Here is a 19,323-nt window from a genome sequence, read left to right as displayed (position 1 = left end):
TGATAGCAATGATATGTTCATTGACAAAATACTTACTAAGGATGAACTAAGGCTTTTGCAAGAAATCCAATGTATTATGCTGCTTGTACAAATTGTTTTGAGAATGCACTTACTGGTTTGCAAATATTAAAGATCTGAGAAAGCAACTGAGAAAAACTGTAATTAAATTGCGAGTGGTAGCTTTGTGGCTAAGAGTCTTTTATCACCTTAGATGTTGAAATATTCAACCATCCTGATATCTGATAAAGGCCACCTGATAGATAGATAGATAGATAGATAGATAGATAGATAGATAGATAGATAGATAGATAGATAGATAGATAGATAGGTAGATAGCAGATTTAAAACTGGAACTAAACTTAATAGAAGTGATAATCAATTCATTTGGAACATAATTTCTGCTCAGTGATGCAAGATTAAATGACAGCATGAACACTCAGTTATCATGTTGAGCACAAAATTGGAACACTCAGTATCATAGGACATGCCAGTCTATGTTTTTCCAGCTTAAAGTGAAGCATATTTTACTAGAGCTTTGCGGTAATATTTTGATATTGATATTGTAATGTGATATTGTGATTGAGCTTAAATGCATACTGTATATTTTCCCAGGCATGTGCACATACAATAAGTCTAGTAATGAATCATTTTAGAAATACTGCAAAATTTTACTATATGTAGTAAAAAATTACTGCTGCAACAATTCTAGGTTTGTTTCACTTTTATGCTTTCTTAAATGTTTAGTTGGGTCATTTTACGTGTCTTGGGTTTAAAGAACTAGCGTCAATATATTCATATTCCAACCACTAGAGGGCCTAGAAGTATCAATAAAAGTGTAGTTTGTTGTGTGAAAGTCTGATAAGAATCAGAGAACTAAGCTTTAACCAAGATGTCCTGCTTTTTATGACATGATTTCCTGCTCAATTTCTGATTAGGAATTCAAAAGTTGCTTATTGGGTCATTTAAAAATGCTTTTATTGAAATCTATAATATGCATTTTGGGAACTGTTTTTCTATCATTTGACAAGGTTGCTGACTGAACACAATCTCTGGATCTTGTACCTGAGCTTATACAGAACTCAGCTGAAACAGCCCACTGATAACTCTCATGTTACATGAATAAATATGTTTATGTGTTTGAAGAGGCCTTACTCTAGCTTCATCTGTAAAAATATGGGAAAAACACATGGTTTAACATTGTCAATTCTTTATTAAATTACATTAGCAATGTTACATCTCTGTGCCAGTCTGGACATAACTAATACAGCAAAAAGCCGAGTAAGGAGAAGGAAATGTTGGGTGACAAACTACAGTACCTACATGTGGCAATGGGAACAGGACTGCCCTTGTTTTATCAGCCGGAAGGAAACAGCATAAATGGAAAGGCCAGATGTTTAGTGATAAAAAAGGTAAGGGTTAGAGTTGATTTGGGAGGACAGACAAATGAGCATGTCTGATGAATTTCTGTATTAAATGTAGTCAGATAACTTGGCTTGTACTTATATGTCCATTACTTAGAAATTCTGGTATGTAACCTGATAAGCATTCATTGCTTCTTATTGCTCTTCATGACTATACATACAAATGTATTAACCTTTGCTGTATTATGAACACCTAACTAAAACACCAATTACTACTGGTGCTGCTAACAACAACAATAGTGACAAAAATAATAATGGTTCTGTTATATAATATACTTAGAGAAAGCAATTAAGCAGAGAAAAAATAGAAAACCACTTTTATAAATAGTAAATCACTTTTTGGCCTTCTCCTTAATAAAAGAGAAAGCTTTCAACACTGCTGAGTCATCTAATTTCTAAAAGCTTCTCTGGCAGCGAGCAGCCCGGCAATGTCCCCATATGTTAAGGACAAAGATGATGTAATCCACAAATTAAGATCAGCAACAAGATAACGTCAAGGGCAGTGTGGAGGATGTTAGAATGCAAGATGGAATACAAAGAAGATTACAAGAGCGGTATTTAAAAATTTACAGAAATCCTACTCAGAAAAATAGTGTCACCAGGAAACCCATAGATATCTATTATAACATACATCTCCAGCACCTTGAAAATGTAACAAAACTCTCACCCTTTCTTTTTTCACCATCCTGTGTGTGATTTGTGTGGAAATGGAAATACTATTTTGGCACTTGTTATAAGATTCTATTCAAATAAACTTGATAGCTTCAAATATACAGCAGTTAATTGAACAAAAGGGTCATCATATTTCTTCATTAACACATTAAATATCTGATGTGGACTTTGAATGATTTATGGACATGGTTGATATGAATTGTTTTTTAAAAGAACCTAATAATAGATCAGCAAAAGGAACTGCTTTACATGTCAGCAGACATTCATATTTTGAAAAAAGAAATAAGAAGAGTGTTCAGCTGCAATATTGAATAGCCTTGTGCAGCTGTGTAAAAGTGAAATACCTGAATTGATATAAAAGTATGCTACACATTTATATTTTTCATGTTTTGACACAAACTGTTGGTCAGAATAATAAAACTGATACATAAACTGCTATATATATGATACTGACAATATGGCAGACATTTGGAAATATAATTTATTTTTGAAAGGATTGTATCCACGTAAATTGTGCTTGAAACATTCAAACAAATACAGTAAAGTGACTACTAAGAAAAATAGAAAATTAGGAAGAAGAATGGAATCTTGGAATCAGTATGTGCTCAACAAATGCTGTTACAAGTGATCCCTGTCAAGCATTTTAACCAGAGATTTTAGCATATTGTTCAAACTATATACTGTAACTATAAACCTATAGAGCTAAAATATTTTGCTGTAAGGTACAGTTTGGTGTTGTGTTGCTATTAGGGTTCAGAACTATTAACGATACAGTATATACATAGTATATCATATAGTATATGGTTCACAAAATTATGGCTTACACCATTCAGTGCACCCTCTTGTCTGATAGACTGGGGTTAATTGCCAGCTCTCAGTATGATGGTACAGACAACTTCCATCTTATAGGAAACAAGAAATAATAAGAAACTTTAATTAGTGGTAGGATAAAGGATAAAATCAGTGCACTGATCTGCAGTGAAACTTCTCTATAAGTGAAGAAATGAAGCCAAGCCAGAACAACAAAATGCCCCTGGCACAAAATATACATAAATGCATGTTTTGCAGAAACAAGAGCTTTCAGGCAAAAATCCTTCATTGGCAGTACAAGCAAAGCTCTTTTGTGGATGTAGAATTTAAATATGTTACTATATAATCGATGTATTTATACTGCTAAAGCAAATTGTATCTTTAGTATTTATGTAAATTATTTGTCAACTTATTTAAGTTTTTAAAAACCCTTTTTATATCTTTTTGCTAGAAAACTTAAACGACTCTCTAATCTTCATGTTGCAAAAGAAAACATTAGATATTTTAAAAAACGAATGTAATTTAAATTCCTTTTAATATGTATTATGTAACATAAAACTGAGGTTTAAAAAGAGCTGTTTAAACTAGGAACTAAACATGATTGAAGAAGCTGCAGGAACTAAAGGTCTGTTTGACTCCATCTAGAGTTCAAATAATGAAAAAGCACATTAACCTCATTAATCTAGTCAATTCGAATAAACAATGACCTTATTTGTCCTCCTTTAAACAGAATTGAAATATACAAACGAAGATATACAGACATATTTGTATAAATCTACTGTCAAATGCGTTGAATTGTTTATATCTTTATCAGGAATGTTTGCAATGTACACTTAAAAATGTATTTCAATGTTGATAGGTTCAGAAAAAATATATTCAGTGTACATTAATTGCAGATGTTTTGCAATGGACAATAAATCACAATTGGAAAGCAGATTTTTAACATCTTACAGGATAAAAATATTGTGTCTGCCTTCATTCTTTCTGTCAAACGCTAAACGCTAACCTTTTGTTTTTCCTGGTCTTACAGTGTCCACAGACTCAGTGTTGAGTGGAAGTATTACAACACGCAATAGCACATTGTGGGTGGAAAATTCAGTGTTTATCTTTTACAGTTTTCTGCACCTTATTAGTAAGCAGGTAATTTGAGTAATGTTGTATTTTCCCTAAATTGTAGCCAGATTTAGTCATTGACTAGGGAAAAGACATTGAATATTTCTTTATTTGATTTTCTTGTAGAATAGAAATTAATTTATTGAATAATTTTTTTAATTATTCTGTTTTCAATATACGGATCTCTCTCTCTCTCTCTCTCTCTCTCTCTCTCTCTCTCTCTCTCTCTCCTTCCTTTTACATTTAACATAAATGCATAAACTTTTAACCCTCTTCTTGAGAGCCAGGATTTTTTTTTTTATCAGTACCTAGAATAATGAAAAGTGCAGCAGAGCACTTTCCCCTGAGTTTTAGAACTGCATTCCTGTAAATTGTTATAAACCTGAGACATAAAACAGGGTTTGAATGTTTTGATGCTGTTGCTTCTTCACATGTAATCACTTAGGCCTTTTGGGACGCTGATATCCCAGGGTGCTGATATACAATTTGGTAGAAATGGTACAAACACAATAAAATTCTCAGGCAGCATTATCATGGGTTCACACACCTTTATCTGAGTTATACACCTAGATGAATACAGAAGTTAGTTCACCACCCCTGGAACACAAAATGTAAATTTCTTTGAACAGGCAAATAAATGCAAATGATAAAACTGATTTTGTCAGAGTGTTTAAAAAAACTTGAAAAATAGTAATTAGTATGGAAAACAGATATAAGTTTAAAATTCATCACACAAAAACTTGTACAGTTTTGCTAATAAATATTAATACAGCATGCACTATCTTGTAGAGATCAAAATGAATAATTTCATTTGCAATTCTTTTTTCGTTATTCTTTAGAGTTTTGAGTCATATTGATTGTTATGCAGATATTCAAATGTGGATTTGATGTAACAAGTGTATACTAGTAGAAAACAACTTGCTTAGAGCATGTAAGTTTGTGCTATACATGTGCAAGCTACACATTTATTTGTTTTATTCAATAAAGCAGATTCAGTGGAACTTTGTTTATTCCACATTTCATATTGTAGTCCACATCGAACATATTGCAATGGCTTTAAAGCAGTCAACATGAATTCTATATTGTTTGTTTTTAGGATTGATTTTTTTCCTTTACCTAGGATTGATAGTTTACTGTGGTTTGGCAGTTAGTTTTATTAGATCCATGTTCAAAATGAGATATATGTCAGTACCAACAATCATATATCTGAAATATTCATTATTGTACAGTACAGTAAAAATGTTACAGTATGTTGCTTTAATTTAATCAGATCAGAAGGTCATAGATTTAGTGTTGTAACTCAAGAAATAATGTCTGCTTAAAAGGGACAATAAAGTTATAAAAGTATTGCATTATTATGATTCATTAGAGGAGAAAGATAATCTCAGTAGAGAAACAGCCTTATTTAATCGATACTGACAATTCGTATAAATCTTTAAGATCTCAGTCTTGGCACTTTCAGTCATCAAGCAATACACTATTGGATCTAACACACTATTAATTGTTGTAGTTGCAACAAACACCATGTAGCTGTTTCTTAGTTGTTTGAAAATAGTGCAGTTATCAGTTTCCAACAACCCCCTGACAAACATTACAGCTTGGTATGGGGTGAACGAAACAATGTATACAAGCAACAGAAGCAACAACAGATTGCGGAGCTTTTCACGCTCGCTGGCCACGATGGATACACTTTTCCCGACACACATTATTATCTGGTGAAAACAAAACGCCATCAGAAACAAAGGAATAAGAAATGAGAGTACAACCCGTATTATAGCCATGTGGGCTGTCTGTGAGTCCAAAGGTATCGTCACCTCACATAGTCGCTTGGAAGAGAACTGTTGCAGATTTTTTGTGTATGCCAGGAGGCCGATGTGCAGAGTGATCTCTGTGAGCCACACTAGCATGCTCACCAAGGCTGCTGTTTTCATCTTGTGTGCTCTGGCAAAGTACAGAGGAAAGACCACAGCAAGGTAGCGGTCCATAGAGATACAGCAGAGCAGTCCTGAACCCACATAAAAACTGTTGTACATGATCACTGCGATAAGGCTGCAGAGAGTATCGTTGACTGTCTGCCGCTTAGCCAGCATGATCCATACAGGCAGGCTGATAATATATAACAAGTCAGAAATGGACAGATTGACCAAGTAGACTGACAGGCTGTTTCCTCTACGCATAAGCACGCATGCTATATACAATGACAAACAGTTAGCTGGTAGTCCAAAGATGAAAAAGAGAGAGTAGGCTGCTGGGTACATGTAGGCATCCACCGTGTCATTGTACACACATGAAGATTGGTTTCCATTAAAGGATGTATTTTGGTCCATGACTGCTCCAAGCAAGTTTGTGTCTGAAGAGCACAAGGAAATTATTTTCATGTAGTGCTGCTGGGCTGAATAGGTGTTCCAGTTTATGCAAATTCATTATTTTTTTCCTCATTTTAATAATCAGGTGAATATTCCTTCTATCTTTCTGTTCTATCAAATGACAAAAAAACTGTCATTTGATATGGAACATGTTTTTTCCTGGAACTAACTGATGCTCCTAGAGCAAGTTAATGGGCATGGAAACAAAGCATGCATATAAATGAACAAAATGGGGCCCTTTTTTGAATTATGCTCTGGGCCACAGACAATGTAGGAAAGGAATTTTTTGCTCAACTTGGGTTCCTATAGTTTAATCTCAGCTTCTATAGCCCTTTACAGTCTCTGTATAGGGGTTATTTGAAGATGTCAGACTATTCAGCCAAAAATATACACCAACATGTAGCTGTTTTGTGTTAAACTGACATTACTTAAACATACCTAAGCTTGAGGAGGAGCATTACAATCCACCAGAGGAAGCAATAGATCATCTGTAACATGTCAGAGAGTGTACATCTGTTTCTTTGTCTGCTTATTATTATTATTTTTTTTATGACGCTCTTTATGGCAAAATGTTAACAATACAAATCCCTTAAATACTTTTTCAAGTAAGTGACATTTAATATTTTTTGAAACACACAAAGGTTACAAATATGCAACTCTTTTTCTGACCTGCTTCAATACAAGACAAATAAAAGACATATTTATTATTTATAAACAAATTTGCTCTACCAAAGTTCACACGTTAGATATTTCATGAAAAGGAACTTTTCATGAGTAGGATTGCACAGCATGTTAAATAGGTGGTGCACAGGTCAACACAAGGTCAGTAAAAACCAGCAATATTATATGGAAACAAACTTCAGGGAATGCCTAGTATGGTAACTGTTTAGAGACAGTTTACAATTACTTACAAGTGCTGTTGCAGATACATGTAAATGTTTGAGTATATCCAGGACACTCAGCTTGCCATTGATTATAAACATTTGTGTAAAAAAAATCATCTAAAACATACATATGCAGTGCATTACAATTTGTTTTATTGACCAATACCCCCCCACCCCTCCCTAACCAAACCGACACACACACACAAACATACACACAACCCACCCCCACACAATATGTGCACATTTTTTTGTTACAAATCTACGACAAACTGTTTTTATTTGATCATTCCTTGTATGTTGATATAATTGAGCATTGTAATGTGGTCACCACAGACCCAGTAGAACTCTTTCTTCTTTTATAGATATCACTGATTTTCCTCTTAAAGTAGCGGCCACTGCAAACATAAAGCAGTGGATTAAGACAGCTGTTCAGAAATGCAAAGTATGTGGTGTATTGGGATCCTATATCTAAGACATGATTCCAGCTATCCATATCCAGAAGATTAAGGTTACAAAGTGTATCCAGGAAGGTAAAAATATGGAATGGAACCCAACAAATAAAGAAAAACAGGGTAACAGCAGACACCAGCACCGTGGCCTTCCTGTCATTTCTGTCCTGAGGGTAAACACCATTCCTTCTTTTGTGAAGAACACACAGAATATTACCACTACAGTAAACAATTGCAAGAAGTGGAAGGGCAAAGCCCAACAGGTTCAGTTGAAGATAATGGGCAAGTTTCCAGGAGTCAGATGGGTAATGAATAATGCAGGCTGCAATCTGAAAATCTGGGTCATACTGTACTGTTCTGAAAGTTGCAGTGGGTATGCCCATGATCAGTCCAAAAAGCCAGAGACAAAAACAAATGGCCTTTGCATTTCGTCTCCTCCGCAGCCATCTTGCTTTCATAATCAGCACTAAAGCAAGGTATCGGTCTATGTTCACCATCACCAGCATGTAAATACTAGCATACATGTTGACAATAATGGAAAGGTTAACAGCCTTACAGAGAAACTCTCCGTATGACCAGTAGAAGTAATTGAGAATGTTCATAGCCCAAAATGGTAAACAGGTCAGCAGGATCAAGTCAGCTAGTGCAAGGTTGCCCAGGTAGATCTCAGGCACGTTCCATTTACCCCTCTGGAGAAAGAACACCAACAGTACAAAAACATTGCCCAGAATCCCTGCCAAAGATACAATAAATATGTATGGTGGTACAATAGCATAAAGAATATGCCAGTCTGATGAGTTGAACATTGCAGCAGGGGAAAGTGAAGAATTTTCTAGATGGAATGTTGTTTCAGATTCTCCTTGATCCATTACTCTAAGAATAAAATGCAATTTTTAAAAAGAACATTATTTATCAGCATAACATTACAATATGTATTCTTGTTAGGTGAGGGAAAAAATGACTTACCCTCCTAGTCAGTCTCGATAGTTATCAAACTACTAAAGTACAGTATCCACAGTGGGTAGGCTCTCCTCGATTTCTCTCAGTGCAAAGCTCTTCCTGAATGACTAAGAAGAGAGTAAGCATCAGGGTGTGCATTCCTCCCCTCCCAAGAGTCTCACATGATGAATCTTGTTTATAGTTTAGCCTTCGCATACTTAAATTGCGATCCAAAATGAAAAAAAAAGCATGAATATTGGATGTATAATAAAGGTTTCTGCTGCCCTTTTGTAAATTGTTGTATATCCGCACTATTTTGTATACTATGTACTGTATGTGGTATACATGCATACTGTAAAATATAATGTACCTATGTTTTATATTATTATACTAGGAGAAGTGGTCTTGTACAAACTGATAATGCACCCTGCCACAGTCAATGGGGTCTCACTATAATGGGTTAATGAGGATAAAAATGATATAAATCATATACCTACTGTTTTTACAAACCCAAACGAACACTTATGAACGATTTTGGAGTACTATAGTACACTGTAGTCTGCCATCATCAAAAGTCAGACTGATTTTCATCTCTCCTATACAGTTTCACATACTTGTGCAATCTTTGAATCTAAGACCAAGAGGACCGAAGTTGTTCTGGCAGCTTCTAGTAGCCCAAAACATTACTGAGACTGTTTGTTAAATTATATCTCCATCTCTCTCTATCTATTAATCTATCCAATATAAACAATATAAGCAAGGCACAGATACAAACTTTTTTAAAAGGCTTTATTTGCACCTCAGAAACAAGGAGGTTTACTTTATATATTACAGCCATTTATAACATCAGATCTGATACTTATCTTAAAGAGCATAAACATGACATATGTGATAGTAATACAAAAGTGGCAAATTATAAACAAAAGAAAATTATTTGATAAAAATTGAGACACTGAACAGCCATAAATCAAACCGACTGTGTCGTGTTTCAAATTTGAAATTAACATTGATAGATGGAGTAACAGCAAACAAAGAGAAGCAGTAGATCTGTCAAATATCCAACATTCACATAACAGTAGGGGTCACTGTAGATTCATCTTATGAATCTCATGTTACACCCTTGCGCTCTCTGTATATTTTACACTGGAGTTGATTTTGTGAACCGGATAGACACCCCAGACCCCCCAATTCAGAATCTGTACAAATACTCCTTTAGCCCTTTGCCTGAAGTGTTTTCCGACTATTACATAGAGAAAAGGGTTGAGCGAGCTATTGCTATAACCAAGATAAGTAGAGAGCTGTGTACCTAAATCCAGACCATGTATCCACAGACAACCAGAGATAACATTAAAATAATAAAGTGTGTCCAGGAACATGCAAATCTGGAAAGGAAGCCAGCAGAGAATGAAAACTGACAGGACAACAAGCACCAAGACTGCAGCCTTCCTCTCTGTTACTACTTCTGAGCACCTCCTCACCTGTTTGTCACTCAAAATTGTTATGATATGGTAACTGCAGTAAGAAACAAGGGGTACAGGAATGAGGAAACCCACCACATTGGCTGTCATGTTGTAACGTAGTCTCCACCCGTCATGAGGGTAAGCCATGTAGCAAGCCTCTGCCTCAAGGTCAGGAAAAAACTGCACAGAGCGAAACAACAATGCCGGAAGACTGAGCAGAAAGCCTGTGAGCCAAATGGCCACACAGATAGCCTTTGCATGACTGGTGCCTTTCCGTCTACCCACAGACATAGGCCTCGTCAGAACTAGGTAACGGTCCAGACTGACCAGTGTGAGGAACAGCACGCTGCAGTAGTAGTTCATACCAATTATGAGGCTGACCACTTGGCACATGGGTTGTCCAAAGTACCAGTTGAACTTGTAAATTATAGTAATGACCCAGAAGGGAAGGCAACACATCATGAGGAGATCAGCAGCAGCAAGGTTTCCCAGATAGATGTCTGCCACAGAACAGTGGCCTTTCTGAATGCAGAACACAGCAAGAACAAAGGCATTGCCGATTACACCCAGCACACAGATGAAAGACATGTAGGCTGGCTGTATGGAATAGACCCAATCCCAAGCCTCTGTGCGGTTACATTCCAGTACCTCCCAGTCTGAGAGAACCAGCGATGGAACTGTAGTCACGTTAAAAACCATCATAAAGGCTGCTCCAGTGAATGGATAGATTGAGAAAGAAATGTCACGTTATGAATAATATTTAGGTGCAGAAAGAAAAAATTACGATGTATTGAGAAAAGCAGCGAAAGTCTAGAAGAACTCTGGAAGTCAGAGCTGTGCAGGGCACTGCCTTTATTATAGAGAGGACAAAGGTTGTGCTTGGTTGCTACTGGAGCTAATGAACTCTTTAAATAAATGATGCTGTGATGAACATCAAATGGAGGCAACAGATGGTCGATCTTATCTGCCTGATTTCACACTGGGATAACTGCCATGATAACTGCCCTGCCATAGACCTTTTACTTGTTGCTGGAATAATGAATATTTAATGATAAATCAAGAATCATGTGATCTGTTTCACTTTGTCCTTTATGTCTCATTTGTAACAGTCAATTTATACCAGTGTTATGACCAATTTTGGGAACTCTGGGAACTCATCCATCTACTGTTATGAATCATAAAATATATTTTATATTGTTATTTGGGCAAACTCTTTTTAACCTTCTGGTCTACTATCTAAATATTATGCCCTTAAGCTGTGCAGTGCTGGAATATGAAAATCTAGTTCTTTATAGACTTTGGGTTTGGATTGGATACTGAAATTTCTAGACATAATATTGCAACATATTATTTCAGATTGTAATTACAAGACTTAGATTAGTGTTTACAAATCATGCTCTTTACTAAACACAAAAAGAACATGTTACAGGCGTAACACTTTCCAGATTACCAGTATTCACCCATACAAAATGATGATAAACTCTTGTTTATTACTAACTGTGGTCCTTGTGGTTATGCGTGGGTGATCCACTCACCAGCGTCTGCTTTGACAGCATGTCTCACCGACTGCAGCCTAAGAGAAAACATAAGCCACAACACTTTCCACGTGCGGCAAGACTGTGACACATTATTCAGTGTGACCCATCCTTTAGTTTCTGGAAAATCACTTTAAAGTCTGACTAATGTCGTCTGCACATTTTCAGTCCAGGGCATTTAGAAACTATTTTAGACACCAGTGTGATTTTTCCACTGTAGGTTTCAGTACTACTATTAAAGACACAATTACAAAAAAATAATTAAAGTATAATATTTGAAAAAACAATTAGAATCTGTAAGTATTTATTATTAACATATTACAGCAATTTTATTCTCCTGTCTCTTGGTAACAATGACAATAACAATAAGGTGCATTTTGTTACTTCAAATATAATATATAATTAAGCATACTCAAGATAATATTTGTTTGTTAATTTGTTCATAATTCTTCACATTGACAGTAAATATATATACTATAATTATATAATTTCTTCATTACAGATATGTACATAGGTCTAAACTATTTATTATTTTGTTCATCATTTCCAATAATGTTTTCATTGTATACATTTCGTTCTATAAAACATTACAGAACTGACACAATTTTTTTTAAATAAATCATTATATGAAACTGAAATATGTAAATATATATAGAGATATCATCCTAACACACAGTGTTCATTTTTCCGTCATATCTTAACTAGCCTGAAAGCATTATACTAGTATGGATCTAAATGTATTATGTGGTATGGCTGCTACTGCATTTGGTACATAATACTATGCAATTCTCTGATAACATACAAATACAAAGTCTGTTAAATATCAGAAGATTTTCTTTAAGAAATATACAGTATACTGACAAACATTTACCTAACTAATTAAAAACAGTTCCCACTCAGGCTTTGGTTTTATATATTTTACAAGCAAATTCTTGTTGAGTGATTAATACTTTCTGCTTTTTATCATGCAAATGTTTTCCATGTTGATGAGTGGAGCTCCTTCACTTTCTTTCTGAAGTTTTTGCCAACTATTACATAAAGGATTGGATTGAGCATGCTGTTACTCAATGCCAAATATGTGAATATCTGGTTACAGATTTCCAGGCCACTTTCTAGTGGACACCCACTTAACAAATTAAGTCTCATTAGGATATCTAAAATGGTTACCAGGTGAAAAGGAACCCAACACAGCAGAAAAGCCAGAAGAACAACCAGCACCAGCGCTGTGGCTTTCCTCTCTTTCTTGACTGAGTGCAACCTGTCCATTACTTGCCAGTGTAATGCTTTTATGATCTTGCAGGTGCAGTAGGAAATGACAATTACAGGGATGATGAAGCCCAGCAGGACTAGCAGAATGTCACAGGCCAGTTCCATTGTGTAGCTGGGGTAGGACAGTATGCAGCCAGTGACTGAGTACTCTGAGATGTATTTCACCTCCCTGAAGGTAAGTGTCGGGACACTCAGGATGATTCCCCAAATCCACACAGCCAAGCAGCTCAGCTTGGCATACCAGGGCCGCCTCATTCTTCCATAAGTCAGCGCAAATACCAGCGCCAGATAGCGGTCAGCACTCACCATTACCAAAAAGTAAACACTGCAGTACATGTTCAGTTTCATGCCTGTGTTAACCAAACGACACATTAGGGAGCCAAACTGCCATTCGAATTTACTGGCCACAGTGATGGCCCAGAAAGGGAGGCAAGACATCAGAAGTAGATCAGCTGCTGCCAGGTTACCGAGATATATGTCTGCCACAGAGCAGGCTTTCTTGTGGAGGCAAAATACTAGCAGGACAAAGACATTTCCCAGGATTCCAAGCACAGAGATGGTAAACATGTATACTGGCTGCATGGTGTACAACCAGTCCCATATGTCTGATTCAGGACATTGGCTTTTATTGGTAAGATTGGTGGAAAAGGCTGGGGGTGTTGGTCCTGAGACTTCTGATTCCATTTGGTATCTGTCAAGAAAATATTTTTTTTCATGATTATTTTCCTAAATTTAGCTAGAAAATTAGCTGATAAGTAGCTCAGACATTGTTTGTAATTATAAACCTTTGTACATTAATTCTATAATCCTGTATTCTAAAACTTTATCACAACCACAGTTTTAGCAGTTCTCTTTGACATAAACAGGTTTACAGGATCTATAGAGGAAACAATTAATAATTTTAACAAAACTATTAATAAAAACTGAAAGATGCAACTTGCCAATCTACATAAACAATAGTATCCAATTTATTTTTTTATTTTTTTTATTTAAGCCTTAGAGATTGTCCATTCTGGTAAATTAATTTTTTATGTTCGTGAATTACCATAAGACACAATTGAGGCTTTATTGTAATATTGTTCTCAGCAACAGCGGTGTCAAAAGTACACACATCCTTTACTTAAGTAAAAGTACATATACTCATGTTTTAAAAGACTCTGGTAATAGTTGATGTACTGACTACTAAGTACTTTTTTACTCAAGTTTATGTGAAGTATGGGCTCTGAAATGTACTTAAGTAAAAAGTAGCCATTACTAATACCTATTTTTTTGTCACGCGGGTAACTGGACCTCTCGTCCTATTAATATTATTGCTGTCAAGCGACAAATTATTTTAAATTGTGATTAATCGCACGAATGTAATAAGTTAACTCACAATTAATTGCAAAAATTTTTATCTGTTTTAAATGTACCTTAAATTAAAACTTTTGAAGTTTTTATTACTCTAATCAACATGGGCATGGACAAATATGGATGCTTTATTCAAATGTATGGTTATTATTAGTGAAACCATACTCAACATAGACTATTTAGACAAAATATTCTTCTATGTTTTATAGTAATTATTGTGTTTTAAATTATGTAAATCATCAGCACACCAAACAGAACCTTTGCTATGTTTCCACATGGACAGTTAATGAGGTGATACCGGAGAAACTGATTATATTACATGAAAATCGATTACGTAAACAGAGAATATTTGTTTTTAGATGTAAATTGATGTATTTAAAAGTTGGCATTTTGAGCTTTCTATTCATATATTTATTATGTCTGTGAGGCCAGTATTCACTAACATTCAGGTTGTTTTATTTATGTGTCTGTGAAGAGAGATGACAGGCAGAGACGGCAGAGAGTGCACCCTGTCTGTTTTCTTAATTTCCAAAAGCACATAATTTTTTTCTATTATGAGTGTATACAATTAAAAGTAGACACTTCACAGATTATAATGATGTATTGCTCTTATCTGTATAATCAAAAAAGACAGTAATTTAAGTTTATTTCGATGTTATGCGGAAAAATGCCATGCCGGCGCTTTTGTCGACCCCAGAGGGTTAAATGCCGAATTTTGGTGCTTGATTTGAGACTTGGTGCATCGGTAAAAATGTTTACTGATTAGAATTTTTATTTTTTTATTTTTTTATATTTAAGTAAAGAAAGGACATCATGAATAAATGGTTTTAATTTTGCCTCATATTGATTTATTTATTTTTTTATTATCAAACAGTCAAACAGAAATGTACGCTGCATTAATCGCATATTAATAAAATTAGTGCAGTTAATATAAATTTGAGTTAAACCATTATTAACGTTTTTTCTCATTTTGTAACCTAATGAATGTTTCCAGGTTGAATAACCACTATATAGAACACAAACAGAGAAAATATGATGATCAGGTGATCAGGAATGTTTCTGTTCTCAGTTATGTTTAAATCGCTGACTCCCTCTGTCTCATCCATCTTATTTAGAAAGCTACTTTGTGTAACCAAGTCCACTATTATGATCCAAGTAAACAATTTCTAATTGCTAAAACAACAATTACTCTTTAAGCCTATGGGACACACAAAAGATGTATACGCACCTAGTCTGAGAAGGATTGCTCCAAAAATCAATCCAGATGTTCTACTTTCCTCTGACGGTTTACCACCACTTTCCTTCCCGCTCTACTGTGCACACCACGTCTGACCGCTTTCAAACACAGTGAGCTGAATTTTAAAGCATTCTGAATCTTTTCCCTCCTCTTTCCTTTTTTCACAATTTCCTAGACAAAAGCAGAAAAAGATGTGTTTTTCCCTGAAGCCAAATTTAGTCAGAATCTTTGGTTTAGTGTCTACTTTTATATATTTTCTTTTATTTCTTTACTTTCTTTGTTGACTTTAAAAGACTAATTGTATAATGGCCTAGGTCTGTATTTTAATTCATGATGCTGTAGTAATATGTTTAGATATCCACCAATGCTCCAACTGTTGCAAACAAATATTTGTGAGATGCAAGAGAGGTTGTTGAAATAAAATTATTCAATGCTTTGATGCAATAAATAATGATTTAGTGGGGGAAATCACATGTTTTCACAATCAGTACTCTTGGCTTTACTTTGGCAAGAGACTGAATAACCTGAACCAAAATTAAAAGGGAAAAATGGGAAAAAATGAATGAAAAAAGAATCTGCTTTTGATCTACTATGATCTGTTAGTTAGTTATTTTGTACATTCAGGCATGTACAAAATATGTTCCCCATGCTTGAGTTGAATAAAACATATTTTATTCGACAAGGATGTCTAATGTAATATGTTGCAAGACCAGCTTGCTATACTGGATTCTCAGCAAATACATTTGAACATTTCTTTACATTGTGCCTAAACTAAATGTCAGTTGGTACTACTCAGCATTTCAATGACTTAAAAAAATTCATGATTTATTTATTTTGTGAATTTCCTCACATAATGTTCATCATTGTAATAATCAGTATTATTGACCACAAAGATCTTGAGTGACCACTTAACAGATGTGATCAAATTACATGTATACAGCTAATTGCCATTACTGATCGATGTTGTTACTTATAGTCTGTAAAAGCATTCTCTCAGATTTTCCCTTATGAATCTCATTTCCAGAGATTCTACTTAGAAAAAAAAAAACCAGTAAACTTCTAATTAAAGGATTTTACAGTAGTTTTTATGTGAAGCAATTGTGTGACCATATATCCATATGATTCACAAGGAAGGAGGCTCACCAACATGCCTCCATACACTACTCAGTACACAAGCATTTCGAGGAAAGCATCATGTTAAAAAAAGATCTTCAGACAATTTGGAAAGAAATATGGTTGTGAAAATAAAGAAAGTGTGCTCCACTTTTGTCAAGTGTACTAATTACAGTACAATTCTCCTATGAATCAAAAGAGCTGTGTCGAAACGCTTAGGGAACGCCTCGCGTCGTCCATGCATTGAATCACGTGTGAATTCCGGCCAATAGGCAAGTCGTGACGTCATCGACTGTTGACGTCGCGTAAACCAGAAAGCTACAAAATGGCTGAGCGATGGTAGCGACATTAGCTTCTGAATGTTCAGGTAAGCGATTTTTGTGTGAATCTGTGCAACTATGGCTAAAAAACACTTTCGTCGAGGCAAAAAGGTGCCAAATGGTTGTGGGGCTCGCAGGCTGACCTAGCAGAAGGCATGGAAACAGATAAGTTCTCTCCAGCTACCCCTGTTGGGCCGAGCGCCCGTTCCCATGAAGAATGCACTCGCTCCGGTGTTTTCTTTTCCCGGTGCGTGCGACGTGGAGCTCCGTGTTTCTTCCTCCGAGGAGGATCCAGTGGTGGCTCAGAGAAAAAGGGTTCTCCCGAGGGGGCAGCTCACTCCGTACTATCAAGGTCTCGAGTCGAGCTCTTCGAACCTTATATATATGGAGAGAACACACGTTCCTGTCTCAAGGCCCCGTCCTGCGAGCGCCTTGTCGTCGTGTAACGCTACACCTGTCCAACCTGAAGATTTACGTGTCCGCTACCGGGCCTATTGTACCCCGGGTACTATTGTATTGCGGCCTATTGTACCTGCAGGGCAGTCGCTGGGCATGGTCAGTGCCTTCCTCTACCCTAAAACTGGGTATGTGCCTACGGCTCCCTTACAACCTGTCAGTTTGCAGGCATTCTGCCCTCCTCCTTTCCTAGCTCCAGACCAGGAAAAGCAAAATCGACTGTGTCCAGTGCGACTCTGAGCGAAGGATTCAACCATTTCTGTCCACACAGGCTGCCCAGGTGCTTGTTCAGTCTTTTGTCATTTCAAGACTCGACTACTGCAACTCTTTGCTGGCAGGTCTTCCCCTGAACGCTATTCGTCCACTGCAAATGATCCAAAACGCAGCTGCACGACTCGTGTTCAATCTGCCCAAGTTCTCCCACACCACCCCACTGCTGCGCTCCCTTCACTGGCTTCCAGTAGCTGCACGTATCAGATTCAAAACACTGATGCTTGCCTACAAGGCCAAAAATGGGCCAGTGCCATCTTACCTCAGTGACCTCATCACATCTCGCACTGCACCACGCTGTCTGAGATCCTCCAGCACTGCTCGACTGGTACCACCGTCTCTCCGAATGAAAGGTAAGTACACTTCAAGGGTCTTCTCTGTTCTGGCACCGAGGTGGTGGAATGAACTTCCCCTAGATGTCCGTACAGCAGAGTCCCTGACTATTTTCAAGCGACGACTGAAGACCTACCTCTTCCTGAAATACTTAAATTAGCACTTTCCAAGTTTGTAGAATTCAAGGGTTATATTTATTAAGTTTGTAATCTGACATACCAGTGCTAAATGCCGCAAATGTAAATATAATGTAAATGTAAATGAGCAGATAGATAGTGGATCCTATTACCACATGTTATGAGTCCTCTGGTCTTACCACTCCTTTCGGAGTCAGGGCTCATTCAACCTGGAGTATGGTGGCCTCTACGGCCGGGTCCACGGGGGTTCCCCTACAGGACATATGTAACGCTGGGGGCTGGTCCACCTCTTTGACCTTGATCAGGTTTTACGACCTTGATGCCAGAGTCACTCCTGGCTCCTCTGTCCTGCACGCTGGTGGTGCTCAGACACACTAGGCAGGGACTGGTCAGTATGGCATGATTGGACACTCGTTCCCAAAGCGTTTCCATGCAGCTTGAGTTCCTGAAAGGGAACGTCTCTATGTACGTACAGTGTACTCCACAATTATTGGCACCCTGCTTAAGATGTGGTCGTGGACTTCTAAAAATTCTCTTTTTTTTTAAAACAACATAGAACCCAAATGCAAAAAAAGAGAAAAATCCAACCTTTCATTTAAGTACATAACTTTGGTGGTAAAAAAAATCATACATTTAGAAAAAAAAAAACTTGAAATCATGTGTCCCACAATTATTGGCACCCCTAACAATTCCTCTGAAAAATTTTATTGTTTTTTTTTTTATATATTTTTCTGTAGTTACTAAGGTTGGTCAGGGTATCTAGGGACTTTTAATTAGTAATTCATGATTTCCTGTTTCCCTGGGGTATAAATATGACGTGACACAGAGGCCTAATTCTCTTACCCATTTGTCAACATGGCAAAGACAAGAGAACACACCATTCAAGTAAGGCAGATGTGTGTCGACCTTCATAAGTCAGGCAATGGCTACAAGAAAATAGCCACTCGCCTTAACTTGCCGGTATCTACAGTCAGAGGAATCATTAAGAAGTTTAAAACAACTGGAACAGTGACAAACAAGGCTGGAAGAGGTACCAAGTTTATCTTGCCACAACGCACAGTGAGGAGGATGGTAAGAGAAGTAAAAAAATTTCCCAAGCACACCGTCACAGAATTGCATCAAAGAGTGGCATCTTGGGGTCACAGAGTCTCCAAAACAACCATCAGACGCTCTCTACATGCCAACAAGC

The 19,323-nt window shown here is 36.6% G+C and overlaps 4 protein-coding genes across 4 annotated transcripts; all 4 read right to left on the bottom strand.

Moving 5' to 3' along the window:
* Nucleotides 1–4,496: 4,496 nt before the first annotated feature.
* Nucleotides 4,497–6,724, bottom strand: LOC124390337 (G-protein coupled receptor 4-like). The gene has a single exon (XM_046856209.1). It carries the CDS (start codon nucleotides 6,392–6,394, stop codon nucleotides 5,372–5,374), a length of 1,023 nt encoding a protein of 340 aa, XP_046712165.1. The 5' UTR covers nucleotides 6,395–6,724; the 3' UTR covers nucleotides 4,497–5,371.
* A 751-nt stretch (nucleotides 6,725–7,475) lies between these two features.
* On the bottom strand, nucleotides 7,476–8,763 carry bdkrb1 (bradykinin receptor B1). Its single transcript, XM_046856242.1, has 2 exons — nucleotides 8,682–8,763; nucleotides 7,476–8,588 (listed from the first exon to the last, which is right to left on the bottom strand). The coding sequence occupies exon 2, from the start codon at nucleotides 8,582–8,584 to the stop codon at nucleotides 7,550–7,552; it is 1,035 nt and encodes a 344-aa protein (XP_046712198.1). The 5' UTR covers nucleotides 8,585–8,588; nucleotides 8,682–8,763; the 3' UTR covers nucleotides 7,476–7,549.
* A 1,003-nt stretch (nucleotides 8,764–9,766) lies between these two features.
* On the bottom strand, nucleotides 9,767–10,813 carry LOC124390096 (B2 bradykinin receptor-like). The gene has a single exon (XM_046855808.1). The coding sequence runs from the start codon at nucleotides 10,811–10,813 to the stop codon at nucleotides 9,767–9,769; it is 1,047 nt and encodes a 348-aa protein (XP_046711764.1).
* A 1,670-nt stretch (nucleotides 10,814–12,483) lies between these two features.
* Nucleotides 12,484–15,648, bottom strand: LOC124390345 (B2 bradykinin receptor-like). The gene is made up of 2 exons (XM_046856237.1): nucleotides 15,497–15,648; nucleotides 12,484–13,609 (listed from the first exon to the last, which is right to left on the bottom strand). Exon 2 carries the CDS (start codon nucleotides 13,600–13,602, stop codon nucleotides 12,613–12,615), a length of 990 nt encoding a protein of 329 aa, XP_046712193.1. The 5' UTR covers nucleotides 13,603–13,609; nucleotides 15,497–15,648; the 3' UTR covers nucleotides 12,484–12,612.
* Nucleotides 15,649–19,323: the final 3,675 nt, after the last annotated feature.

Source organism: Silurus meridionalis, chromosome 8 (genome assembly GCF_014805685.1).
Source record: "Silurus meridionalis isolate SWU-2019-XX chromosome 8, ASM1480568v1, whole genome shotgun sequence".
NCBI classification, from domain to species: Eukaryota; Metazoa; Chordata; class Actinopteri; order Siluriformes; family Siluridae; genus Silurus; species Silurus meridionalis.
The sequence above is the reverse complement of the archived record's forward strand: the minus strand, read 5'-3'. Positions and strand labels throughout refer to the sequence as shown.

What these genes read in the sequence shown, in the direction of transcription:
- LOC124390096 (XM_046855808.1), bottom strand. Translation starts at nt 10,813, where the DNA reads ATGGTTTTTAACGTGACTACAGTTCCATCGCTGGTTCTCTCAGACTGG.
- LOC124390345 (XM_046856237.1), bottom strand. Translation starts at nt 13,602, where the DNA reads ATGGAATCAGAAGTCTCAGGACCAACACCCCCAGCCTTTTCCACCAAT.
- bdkrb1 (XM_046856242.1), bottom strand. Translation starts at nt 8,584, where the DNA reads ATGGATCAAGGAGAATCTGAAACAACATTCCATCTAGAAAATTCTTCA.
- LOC124390337 (XM_046856209.1), bottom strand. Translation starts at nt 6,394, where the DNA reads ATGAAAATAATTTCCTTGTGCTCTTCAGACACAAACTTGCTTGGAGCA.